The 13586-nt window shown below is 46.1% G+C and overlaps 1 protein-coding gene across 2 annotated transcripts in view; it reads left to right on the top strand.

Annotated features, from left to right (window-relative positions):
- The window catches only part of AGXT (alanine--glyoxylate and serine--pyruvate aminotransferase), a 53032-nt gene extending 44199 nt beyond the window's left edge, over positions 1 to 8833 (top strand). For both annotated transcript variants that reach the window (XM_040427920.1, XM_040427921.1), the window contains exons 10-11: positions 1032 to 1160; positions 8596 to 8833. In XM_040427920.1, coding sequence (XP_040283854.1) covers positions 1032 to 1160; positions 8596 to 8703 — 237 coding nt within the window. In that variant the 3' untranslated portion in view covers positions 8704 to 8833. The remainder of the gene's footprint in view (positions 1 to 1031; positions 1161 to 8595) is intronic.
- The last annotated feature ends 4753 nt before the right edge of the window (positions 8834 to 13586 follow it).

Here is a 13586-nt window from a genome sequence, read left to right on the forward strand (position 1 = left end):
TCAGTGCTCCTGCCTTAATGAACAGCTGATCGGCAGGGGTCCCAGGTGTCGGAACCCCACCGAACAGATACTGAAGACCTATCCTGAGAATAGGTCAGCAGTATAAGAATCTCAGAAAACCCCCTTAAGGTAAGGCATTATCCTGCAACTTGCAGACAACCCAATCCCTTCATCTATACTCAAATACACCCGTCTGGTCAGCCATTTACACTTGCAGATGGTGCCAAACTGCCCTGCAAATCCATGAAATCAGGGGCACTGTGTGTCTGCCATTTTGCCTATACATATTTCAATACATTTGTTTAAAGGGGTGGTCCAGGATTCGTTTTTTCTTAAATTTAAACCCCAGCAGTTCCTGTGAAGAAATCTATACTAACCTGCTCCCTGCCTCTCCAGGGTTGTCTTCACTGGACTGCCGGTCCCCGTCTGTCAACTTCTGGGGGTCACGTGTGCCACTGTAACCAATGATTGGCCTCAATGGTGACATGTCTCCAAGTGGCATGTGATTTAGCAGTCACTGGTTATAATGGTGAATGTGATCTCATCTGTGCAGACGTTGACAGCGAGGAACCGTAAGTCCAATGAAGACAGAACGTGAGCCACTGAACTGGAGCTGCAGGGAGCTGGTAAGTGATCACTGGGTGGGGAGACATTAAAAAGAAAAAAAAATGGACAAATCCTTTAAGGATGATGCTGTATTTCATATAATTTCACTTATATGGAAGCATGGATATCTTCCTGTAATTAATATTTAGTGACACACCAAAACTAAACCAGCGGGCTGGTGAAACGTGGAACATGCATGTCTAAAGTCTACGACAGCTCTACGATATGTTCACGAGCGCAAAAGGAAACGGTGTTATATTACCTAACAGTTCAGCTTACCTTTTGTTTGCTAAGTGACTTTTCTTTAAATTGACACCATTTACCCCCAGCAGACCAGTTTGAGCGCCAGTCCATGTAAGAAATCGTATTTGCTCCTCTAGTAAGCACTATGTAGCCTGTCAGTATTAACAATGTACTCATTGCAGACTCTACGACTCCCCACTGTGACAACAGTCATCGTGCCCGAGGGATACGACTGGAAAGACATCATCTCGTATGTCATGAAGAATCACAGCATTGAGATCACTGGTGGGCTGGGGCCCTCTACCGGAAAGGTATTATAAAGAACAAATCTAAGGACTGAAGAATCCTGTCCACCCCAGTGCCAGGAGGAAGGCAACAAGGAAATGCAAATGCCAAAGAGTGTATATAGCAACCAACACTATGCTGTAAAAGCAGTTTATGCTATTGTACATTACAGACACTAAGATCCCAATATAAAGCAGGCGCAGGATTTTCACAAATCATGGGCATAGGTCAACCTTCAACCATCCAATGATTCTTAAGGCACCTTCTAGCAATCAATGGTCTCCTGCACATATGCTCTCCATTCATTTCTATAGGAGTTAAATTCTAGCAATCAGCTGAATTCATAAAAATGAATGGAGTGCGCTATTCTCGAGCGCAGCCGCCCTCCATTTGTTTCCATCGGACTGCCGAAAATAACCGAACGCTGGCTCGACTATTTCCGGCACTCGCATAGAAGTGAATGGAGTGGTGGACCCTTTTGAGTGTTGCGCTCTCCATTCATTTATATGGGACTTCCATAAATAGTGCGCTCGCTTTGATTTTTTCAGAACTTCCTAGCGATATGCCATCAAAGTCCCAGATGAAACAATCACTTTGAGTCCTGGGTGACCTCCTTAGGTACTGTTTTCCCCAGGGATAACAGCTCATTGCCCTCCACCTACCTGCGATCAGCTTAGTGTTGGGGAAACTGTCGAACAGAGAGGGATCCTTCAAATTGAATAAGCCCTTTAACCCCTTCCGGACTGCCACTGTACATGTACGCTAGAAGTCCGTTCTTTGAAAATGGCGCCCACTTGCAAGTATACCAGGCTCCATAGCCAACGGGTTTCTCCTGTTTCATACAGCAGACACCTGGGGATAATGTCTGCAATCGGTGATAACACCGATCGCAAACATTTAACACGTCAGATACCAATTTTGACCACGGCATCAGCTTTCCAGGGATCGCTGTGCTTGGTGATCAGGGAAGCCGTACCTTTGCTGTGGTAGGCTGGGTCCGGCTGAAGAATCCCAGGCTGCCACAGCAATAGTTCCTCTGGAGGCCTGCAGGTGGCATGGCTCCATAGGAATACACTGAATCACTGCAGTCTGTGGGACAGGAGATCTAACAATTCCTAGTTAAAGGGTTTCTGTCACCCCACAAAACTCTTCTTTTTTTTTTTTTGGATAGTTAGATTCCTCATAGCGCGATATAGGAGAATATAATAGTCTTACTTACTTTCATGCGGCCGATTCTTTATAAAACGAAGTTTTATAATATGTAAATGAGGGCTCTATCAGCAAGTAGGGCGTCTACTTGCTGGTAGCCGCAGCAGAAAACCGACCCCTCGCCGTGTTGATTGACAGGGCCAGCCGTGATCTCCTCCTCCGGCCGGCCCTGTCAGTAATTCAAAAATCGCGCGCCTCTGGTCATTCGGCGCAGGCGCTCTGAGATGAGGAGGCTCGTCTCCTCAGCACTCCCTCAGTGCGCCTGCGCCGATGACATCACCGAAAGAGAAGACGTCATCGGCGCAGGCGCACTGAGGGAGTGCTGAGGAGACGAGCCTCCTCATCTCAGAGCGCCTGCGCCGAATGACCAGAGGCGCGCGATTTTTGAATTACTGACAGGGCCGGCCGGAGGAGGAGATCACGGCTGGCCCTGTCAATCAACACGGCGAGGGGGCGGTTTTCTGCTGCGGCTACCAGCAAGTAGACTCCCTACTTGCTGGTAGAGCCCTCATTTACATATTATAAAACTTTGTTTTATAAAGAATCGGCCGCATGAAAGTAAGTAAGACTATTATATTCTCCTATATCGCGCTATGAGGAATCTAACTATCCAAAAAAAAAAAAAAATGAGCTTTGTGGGGTGACAGAAACCCTTTAAAGGGAACCTGTCACCGGGATTTTGGGTATAGAGCTGAGGACATGGGTTGCTAGATGGCCACTAGCACATCCGCAATACCCAGTCCCCATAGCTCTGTGTGCTTTTATTGTGTAAAAAAAACGATTTGATACATATGCAAATTAACCTAAAAGAGTCATATCTTACTTGTGTGACCAGAGAAGAGTCATATTTTCAAGCTCTGACTCATCTCAGGTTAATTTGCATATGTATCAAATCGGTTTTTATACACAATAAAAGCACCCAGAGCTATGGGGACTGGGTATTGCGGATGTGCTAGCGGACATCTAGCAACCCATGTCCTCAGCTCCATACCCAAAATCCTAGTGACAGGTTCCCTTTAACCACCTCAGCCCCCAGTGCTTAAACACCCTGAAAGACCAGGCCACTTTTTACACTTCTGACCTACACTACTTTCACCGTTTATTGCTCGGTCATGCAACTTACAACCCAAATGAATTTTACCTCCTTTTCTTTTCACTAATAGAGCTTTCATTTGGTGGTATTTCATTGCTGCTGACATTTTTACTTTTTTTGTTATTAATTGAAATTTAACGATTTTTTTGCAAAAAAATGACATTTTTCACTTTCAGTTGTAAAATTTTGCAAAAAAAACGAGATCCATATATAAATTTTGCTCTAAATTTATTGTTCTACATGTCTTTGATAAAAAAAAAACGTTTGGGTAAAAAAAAAATGCTTTGGGTAAAAGTTATAGCGTTTACAAACTATGGTACAAAAATGTGAATTTCCGCTTTTTGAAGCAGCTCTGACTTTCTGAGCACCTGTCATGTTTCCTGAGGTTCTACAATGGCCAGACAGTACAAACACCCCACATATGACCCCATTTCGTAAAGTACACACCCTAAGGTATTCGCTGATGGGCATAGTGAGTTCATAGAACTTTTTATTTTTTGTCACAAGTTAGCGGAAAATGATGATTTTTTTTTTTTTCTTACAAAGTCTCATATTCCACTAACTTGTGACAAAAAATAAAAACTTCTATGAACTCACTATGCCCATCACAAAATACCTTGGGGTCTCTTCTTTCCAAAATGGGGTCACTTGTGGGGTAGTTATACTGCCCTGGCATTCTAGGGGCCCAAATGTGTGGTAAGGAGTTTGAAATCAAATTCTGTAAAAAATGACCTGTGAAATCCGAAAGGTGCTCTTTGGAATATGGGCCCCTTTGCCCACCTAGGCTGCAAAAAAATGTCACACATCTGGTATCTCTGTATTCAGGAGAAGTTGAGGAATGTGTTTTGGGGTGTCTTTTTACATATACCCATGCTGGGTGAGATAAATATCTTGGTCAAATGCCAACTTTGTATAAAAAAATGGGAAAAGTTGTCTTTTACCAAGATATTTCTCTCACCCAGCATGGGTATATGTAAAATGACACCCCAAAACACATTCCCCAACTTCTCCTGAGTACGGAGATACCAGATGTGTGACACTTTTTTGCAGCCTAGGTGGGCAAAGGGGCCCATATTCCAAAGAGCACCTTTCGGATTTCACTGGTCATTTTTTACAGAATTTGATTTCAAACTCCTTACCACACATTTGGGCCCCTAGAATGCCAGGGCAGTATAACTACCCCACAAGTGACCCCATTTTGGAAAGAAGAGACCCCAAGGTATTCGCTGATGGGCATAGTGAGTTCATGGAAGTTTTTATTTTTTGTCACAAGTTAGTGGAATATGAGACTTTGTATGAAAAAAAAAAAAAAAAAAAAAAGAAAAATAAGCATTTTCCACTAACTTGGGACAAAATATAAAAAATTCTAGGAACTCGCCATGCCCCTCACGGAATACCTTGGGGTGTCTTCTTTCCAAAATGGGGTCACTTGTGGAGTAGTTATACTGCCCTGGCATTTTCCAGGGGCCCTAATGTGTGGTAAGTAGGTAAATGACCTGTGAAATCCTAAAGGTGCTCTTTGGAATATGGGCCCCTTTGCCCACCTAGGCTGCAAAAAAGTGTCACACATGTGGTATCGCCGTATTCAGGAGAAGTTGGGGAATGTGTTTTGGGGTGTCATTTTACATATACCCTTGCTGGGTGAGAGAAATATCTTGGCAAAAGACAACTTTTCCCATTTTTTTTATACAAAGTTGGCATTTGACCAAGATATTTCTCTCACCCAGCATGGGTATATGTAAAATGACACCCCAAAACACATTCCCCAACTTCTCCTGAGTACGGCGATACCAGATGTGTGACACTTTTTTGCAGCCTAGATGCGCAAAGGTGCCCAAAGTCCTTTTAGGAGGGCATTTTTAGACATTTGGATACCAGACTTCTTCTCACGCTTTGGGGCACCTAGAATGCCAGGGCAGTATAAATACCCCACATGTGACCCCATTTTGGAAAGAAGACACCCCAAGGTATTCAATGAGGGGCATGGCGAGTTCATAGAAATTTTTTTTTTTTGGCACAAGTTAGCGGAAATTGATATTTTTTATTTTTTTCTCACAAAGTCTCCCGTTCCGCTAACTTGGGACAAAAATTGCAATCTTTCATGGACTCAATATGCCCCTCACGGAATACCTGGGGGTGTCTTCTTTCCGAAATGGGGTCACATGTGGGGTATTTATACTGCCCTGGCATTCTAGGGGCCCTAAAGCGTGAGAAGAAGTCTGGAATATAAATGTCTAAAAAAATTTACGCATTTGGATTCCGTGAGGGGTATGGTGAGTTCATGTGAGATTTTATTTTTTGACACAAGTTAGTGGAATATGAGACTTTGTAAGAAAAAAAAAAAAAAATTCCGCTAACTTGGGCCAAAAAAATGTCTGAATGGAGCCTTACAGAGGGGTGATCAATGACAGGGGGGGGTGATCAATGACAGGGGGAGTGATCAATGACAGGGGTGGTGATCAATGACAGGGGGGTGATCAGGGAGTCTATATGGGGTGATCACCACAGTCATTGATCACCCCCCCTGGAAGGCTCCAGGGAGACGCCTGTATGTGTTTTGCGGATCCGATCCATCTATCAGTGGATCCGTAAAAATCATGCGGACATCTGAATGGAGCTTTACAGGGGGTTGATCAATGACAGGGGTGTAATCAATGACAGGGGGGTGATCAGGGAGTCTATATGGGGTGATAACCACAGTCATTGATCACGCCCCTGTAAGGCTTCATTCAGACGTCCGGATGCGTTTTGCGGATCCGATCCATCTATCAGTGCATCCGTAAAAATCAATTCGGACATCTGAATGGAGCTTTACAGGGGGGTAATCAATGACAGGGGGGTGATCAGGGAGTCTATATGGGGTGATAACCACAGTCATTGATCATGCCCCTGTAAGGCTTCATTCAGACGTCCGGATGCGTTTTGCGGATCCGATCCATCTATCAGTGCATCCGTAAAAATCATGCGGACGTCTGAATGGAGCTTTACAGGGGGGTAATCAATGACAGGGGGGTAATCAATGACAGGGGGGTGATCAGGGAGTCTATATGGGGTGATCACCACAGTCATTGAATGAAGCCTTACAGGGGCGTGATCAGACGTCCGGATGCGTTTTGCGGATCTGATCCATCTATCAGTGGATCCGTAAAAATCATGCGGACGTCTGAATGGAGCTTTACAGGGGGTTGATCAATGACAGGGGGTTGATCAATGACAGGGGGGTAATCAATGACAGGGGGGTGATCAGGGAGTCTATATGGGGTGATCAGGGGTGATCAGGGGCTAATAAGGGGTTAATAAGTGACGGGGGGGGGGGGGGGTGTAGTGTAGTGTAGTGGTGCTTGGTGCTACTTTACTGAGCTACCTGTGTCCTCTGGTGGTCGATCCAAACAAAGGGGACCACCAGAGGACCAGGTAGCAGGTATATTAGACGCTGTTATCAAAACAGCGTCTAATATACCTGTTAGGGGTTAAAAAAAACACATCTCCAGCCTGCCAGCGAACGATCGCCGCTGGCAGGCTGGAGATCAACTCTCTTACCTTCCGTTCCTGTGTGCGCGCGTTCACAGGAAGTCTCGGCTCGCGCGAGATGACGCGTATATGCGTGACTCTGCGCAGGGCTGCCACCTCCGGAACGCGAATCTGCGTTAGGCGGTCCGGAGGTGGTTAAAGTCAAATAAAAAAATACCAAAATTCAAATCCCCCCCACTTTTTCATAATTAAAATAAACATTCCCAAAAATGCCTGTACTACTAACTGTGTAACTTTCTTTTCCCTATTAAGTAACTGTATGTAATAAATGTATAACCGTACAGTGATCACAAAGTCATACACATTCCAAATGGTATCAATAAAAACTACAGATTGCCATACAAAAAATGAGCCTTCACACAGCTCCGTAGACTTTAAGGGTCTGTCTCACTTCAGCAAATAGCATTTATGATGTAGAGAAAGTTAATACAAGGCACTTACTAATGTATTGTGATTGTCCATATTGCCTCCTTTGCTGGCTGGATTCATTTTTCCATCACATTATACACTCACTGCTCCTTTCCATGGTTACAACTGCCCTGTAATCCAGCAGCAGTGGCCGTGCTTCCAGCCAGCAAAGGAGACAATCACAATACATTAGTAAGTGCCTTGTAGTAACTTTCTCTACATGATAAATGCCATTTGCTGAAGTGAGACAATCGCTTTAACTATTAAAAAAAAAAAGTTATTGGGGTCATAAAATGGTGATAAAAATAAAAAAAATTTCTAATTCCACCCAATTCTGAATTTTTCTCCAGCTTGCCACTACACTGCATGTAATGCTAAATGGTAAACGCAACACTAAGAAAAATAAGAAAGTAAGGCCTCATGCACACGACCGTTGTTTTGGTCCGCATCCGAGCCGCAGTTTTTGCAGCTCGGGTGCGACCCATTCACTTCAATGGGTCCGCATCCGTTGCTCTGTTCCGTGGCCCCGCAAAAAAAATATAACCTGTCCTATTCTTGTCCGTTTTGCGGACAAGAATAGGCATTTCTACAATGGGCCACCTGTTCCGTTGCGCAAATTGCGGAAGGCACACGGGCGGCTTCCGTGTTTTGCGGATCCGCAATTTGCAAACTGCAAAAAAACTGAACGGTCGTGTGCATGAGGCCTTATGGCTCTGGGAAGGCTGGGAGTAAAAAAAAAAAAAATGGAAAGGCTGCAATGGAATATGGCCCAATCCTGAAAGGGTTAAAGTCTTTGTGTTAGGGTTCATTCACACGTCCGTATGTGTTTTGCGGATCCGCAAAACATGGACACTGCCAATGAGCGTTCCACATTTTGCGGACCGCACATCGCCGGCACTCTCATAGAAAATACCTTTTCTTGTCCGCAATTGTGGAAAAGAATAGGACATGTTCTATTTTGTTGCGGAATGGAAGTGTGGATCCGGAAGTGCGGATCCGCAAATGGAGATGCGGACAGCACATTCCGGCCCCATTGAAAATGAATGGGTCAGCACCTGTTCCGCAATTGCGGATCCGCAAAACACATACGGACGTGTGAATGGACCCTTATAGGGCAGTTTTGTTAGTCGTGTTAGAGGAACATTTGTCATGGCACTGTCCATCTTTCGATAAAAATCCGTTTATCTGCTTAATGACGTTAATCTGCTTCCCCATTGTAGGTTCTTCGGATCGGTCTTATGGGCTACAACTCAACTAAAACCAATGTAGATCGTGTGCTGAACGCTCTGCGCGGTGCTCTGCAGCACTGCCCCAAGAACAAAATGTAAAAGCTCCGTACTGTACATCTGGCAACGAAAGTCACCGCGTCATTGAAGCCTGAAGATCTTTCACCTTCCTCACCCTTGACCTTATCTGTAACATGACATAATTCTACTTCAATAAAGATATTCACATTGTGCTTCTCGTCTTCATTCTCACAGTCTGAACCGCGTCAAGAGGAGCATATGGGTCCATTAGTGGGACTGCTCTTCCCATCAATACCAAGGACTGCACTGCAGAGCGCCAACAGACCCCACTGTTAGTCAGTCAGTGGAGTCCGTCAGGCGATGGCGGTATACAGGGAGTGCAGAATTATTAGGCAAGTTGTATTTTTGAGGATTAATTTTATTATTGAACAACAACCATGTTCTCAATGAACCCAAAAAACTCATTAATATCAAAGCTGAATATTTTTGGAAGTAGTTTTTAGTTTTAGCTATTTTAGGGGGGTATCTGTGTGTGCAGGTGACTATTACTGTGCATAATTATTAGGCAACTTAACAAAAACAAATATATACCCATTTCAATTATTTATTTTTACCAGTGAAACCAATATAACATCTCAACATTCACAAATATACATTTCTGACATTCAAAAACAAAACAAAAACAAATCAGTGACCAATATAGCCACCTTTCTTTGCAAGGACACTCAAAAGCCTGCCATCCATGGATTCTGTCAGTGTTTTGATCTGTTCACCATCAACATTGCGTGCTGCAGCAACCACAGCCTCCCAGACACTGTTCAGAGAGGTGTACTGTTTTCCCTCCTTGTAAATCTTACATTTGATGATGGACCACAGGTTCTCAATGGGGTTCAGATCAGGTGAACAAGGAGGCCATGTCATTAGATTTTCTTCTTTTATACCCTTTCTTGCCAGCCACGCTGTGGAGTACTTGGACGCGTGTGATGGAGCATTGTCCTGCATGAAAATCATGTTTTTCTTGAAGGATGCAGACTTCTTCCTGTACCACTGCTTGAAGAAGGTGTCTTCCAGAAACTGGCAGTAGGACTGGGAGTTGAGCTTGACTCCATCCTCAACCCGAAAAGGCCCCACAAGCTCATCTTTGATGATACCAGCCCAAACCAGTACTCCACCTCCACCTTGCTGGCGTCTGAGTCGGACTGGAGCTCTCTGCCCTTTACCAATCCAGCCACGGGCCCATCCATCTGGCCCATCAAGACTCACTCTCATTTCATCAGTCCATAAAACCTTAGAAATCAGTCTTGAGATATTTCTTGGCCCAGTCTTGACGTTTCAGCTTGTGTGTCTTGTTCAGTGGTGGTCGTCTTTCAGCCTTTCTTACCTTGGCCATGTCTCTGAGTATTGCACACCTTGTGCTTTTGGGCACTCCAGTGATGTTGCAGCTCTGAAATATGGCCAAACTGGTGGCAAGTGGCATCTTGGCAGCTGCACGCTTGACTTTTCTCAGCTCATGGGCAGTTATTTTGCGCCTTGGTTTTTCCACACGCTTCTTGCGACCCTGTTGACTATTTTGAATGAAACGCTTGATTGTTCGATGATCACGCTTCAGAAGCTTTGCAATTTTAAGAGTGCTGCATCCCTCTGCAAAATATCTCACTATTTTTGACTTTTCTGAGCCTGTCAAGTCATTCTTTTGACCCATTTTTCCAAAGGAAAGGAAGTTGCCTAATAATTATGCACACCTAATATAGGGTGTTGATGTCATTAGACCACACCCCTTCTCATTACAGAGATGCACATCACCTAATATGCTTAATTGGTAGGCTTTCGAGCCTATACAGCTTGGAGTAAGACAACATGCATAAAGAGGATGATGTGGTCAAAATACTCATTTGCCTAATAATTCTGCACGCAGTGTACTTCATGCGATGGATCAGGCTGTGCATTGTGGCCTCTGTTATCCGTGGAAGCCATGATAAAGATGTGAACAGAGCGGTATGAAATCCCCATCAGTTCCATCATCGGTTTTCATACAAGAATCTGTGGTCTATCAGTGAGGTCAATGGAAGATGGAGAGAAAAAGCTAATCCGGCCTCCGTCATATCTGACAGCGAGAATAGGGCGGCACGCCATGGCAAAACATGGACACAAATAGGCGGGGCCAGCAATACCACAGTGCAGCACAATATACCGCCCCAGCAGAACCAAATAACACAGTGCAGTAGGGCTGCAGCTAACGATTATTTGAATAATCGATTAGTTGTCAATAATTTAATCGATTAATCGGGAAAAAACACCAAAATTACAAAACAAAGAGGTTTATATGATTTTACTTGAAAAATTATGTTCAAAGGCCATATTAAAACAAATTGTGGATGGCACTATTATGGGGGATCTGTGGATGACACTATTATGGAGGGGATCTGTGGATGGCGCTGTTATGGGGGGATCTGTGGATACCGCTGTTATGGAGGGGATCTGTGGATGCCACTGTTATGGAGGGGATCTGTGGATGCCACTGTTATGGAGGGGATCTGTGGATGCCACTGTTATGGAGGGGATCTGTGGATGCCACTGTTATGGAGGGGATCTGTGGATGCCACTGTTATGGAGGGGATCTGTGGATGCCACTGTTATGGAGGGGATCTGTGGATGCCACTGTTATGGGGGATCTGTGGATGCCACTGTTATGGGGGATCTGTGGATGCCACTGTTATGGGGGATCTGTGGATGCCACTGTTATGGGGGATCTGTGGATGCCACTGTTATGGGGGATCTGTGGATGCCACTGTTATGGGGGATCTGTGGATGCCACTGTTATGGGGGATCTGTGGATGCCACTGTTATGGGGGATCTGTGGATGCCACTGTTATGGGGGATCTGTGGATGGCACTGTTATGGAGGGGATCTGTGGATGGCACTGTTATGGAGGGGATCTGTGGGTGGCACTGTTATGGAGGGGATCTGTGGGTGGCACTGTTATGGAGGGGATCTGTGGGTGGCACTGTTATGGAGGGGATCGGTGGGTGGCACTGTTATGGAGGGGGATCTGTGGGTGGCACTGTTATGGAGGGGATCTGTGGGTGGCACTGTTATGGAGGGGATCTGTGGATGGCACTGTTATGGAGGGGATCTGTGGATGGCACTGTTATGGGGAGGGGGATCTGTGCACTGTTATGGGGAGGGGGTCTGTGGATGGCACTGTTATGGGTAGGGGGGGTCTGTGCACTGTTATGGGGAGGGGGGATCTGTGGATGACACTATATAGCATCTTATGCTATATGTGTCATCCACAGATCCCCCTCCCCATAACAGTGCACAGATCCCCCTCCCCATAACAGTGCCATCCACAGATCCCCCTCCCCATAGCAGTGCCATACACAGATCCCCCTCCCCATAACAGCCCCGGCCCCGCTGCTCACAGCAGACTATTCTGGCAGTAACTTTTACTCAGCATCAGCGCATCTTTATTACCTTACAATAAAGCTCAGGTAACAGGCAGAGCGGGCGGCGGCGTAACGTCACTTACTCACGTGACGCACTTGCTCCGCCCACTTTATGAATTAAGGAGACGGAGCAGGTGCGTCACGTGAGTAAGTGACGTTACGCCGCCGTCCGCTCTGTCTGTTACTGGAGCTTCATAGTAAGGTAAAATAAAGATGCGGTGATTTAAAGTAAACCGCCCGCCTGCATAGCAACGAATCGGCGATTATTCAATAACTGGATTCATCGACAACGAATCCAGTTATTGAATATTATCAATAAAGTCGATTAATCGTTGCAGCCCTACAGTGCAGCACAAAATACCACCCCAGCAGAACCAAATACCACAGTGCAGCACAATATACTGCCCCAGCAGAACCAAATACCACAGTGCAGCACAATATACTGCCCCAGCAGAACCAAATACCACAGTGCAGCACAATATACTGCCCTAGCAGAACCAAATACCACAGTGCAACACAATATACTGCCCCAACAGAGCCAAAATACTGCCCCAGCAGAACCAAATACCACAGTGCAGCACAATATGCTGCCCCAACAGAACCAAATACCACAGTGCAGCACAATATACTGCCCCAGCAGAACCAAATACCACAGTGCAGCACAATATACTGCCCCAGCAAAACCAAATACCACAGTGCAGCACAATATACTGTCCCAGCAGAACCAAATACCACAGTGCAGCACAATATACAGCCCCGCCTGCGGCCGGCGCAGGCGGGGCTGTTGATAATGGCACAGGGGGAGGGGGGCTGTTATTACTGGCACAGGGGGGAGGGGGGGCTGTTATCACTGGCACAGGGGGGAGGGGGGGCTGTTATTACTGGCACAGGGGGAGGGGGGGGCTGTTATCACTGGCACAGGGGGGGCTGTTATTACTGGCACAGGGGGGGAGGGGGGCTGTTATTACTGGCACAGGGGGGGAGGGGGGCTGTTATCACTGGCACAGGGGGGCTGTTATTACTGGCACAGGGGGGGAGGGGGGCTGTTATTACTGGCACAGGGGGAGGGGGGCTGTTATTACTGGCACAGGGGAGGAAGGGGGCTGTTATTGCTGGCACGGGGGGAGGGGGCTGTTATTGCTGGCACGGGGGGAGGGGGCTGTTATTGCTGGCACAGGGGAGGAAGGGGGCTGTTATTGCTGGCACGGGGGGAGGGGGCTGTTATTGCTGGCACAGGGGGGGCTGTTATTGCTGGCACATGGGGGCTGTTATTGCTGGCACATGGGGGGGCTGTTATTAATACTGGCACGGGGGGGGGGCTGTTATTAATACTGGCACGGGGGGGCTGTTATTAATACTGGCACAGGGGGGCTGTTATTAATACTGGCACAGGGGGGGCTGTTATTAATACTGGCACATGGGGGGCTGTTATTAATACTGGCACATGGGGGGCTGTTATTAATACTGGCACATGGGGGGCTGTTATTAATACTGGCACATGGGGGGCTGTTATTAATA

Source organism: Bufo bufo, chromosome 4 (assembly GCF_905171765.1).
Source record: "Bufo bufo chromosome 4, aBufBuf1.1, whole genome shotgun sequence".
Lineage (NCBI taxonomy): Eukaryota > Metazoa > Chordata > Amphibia > Anura > Bufonidae > Bufo > Bufo bufo.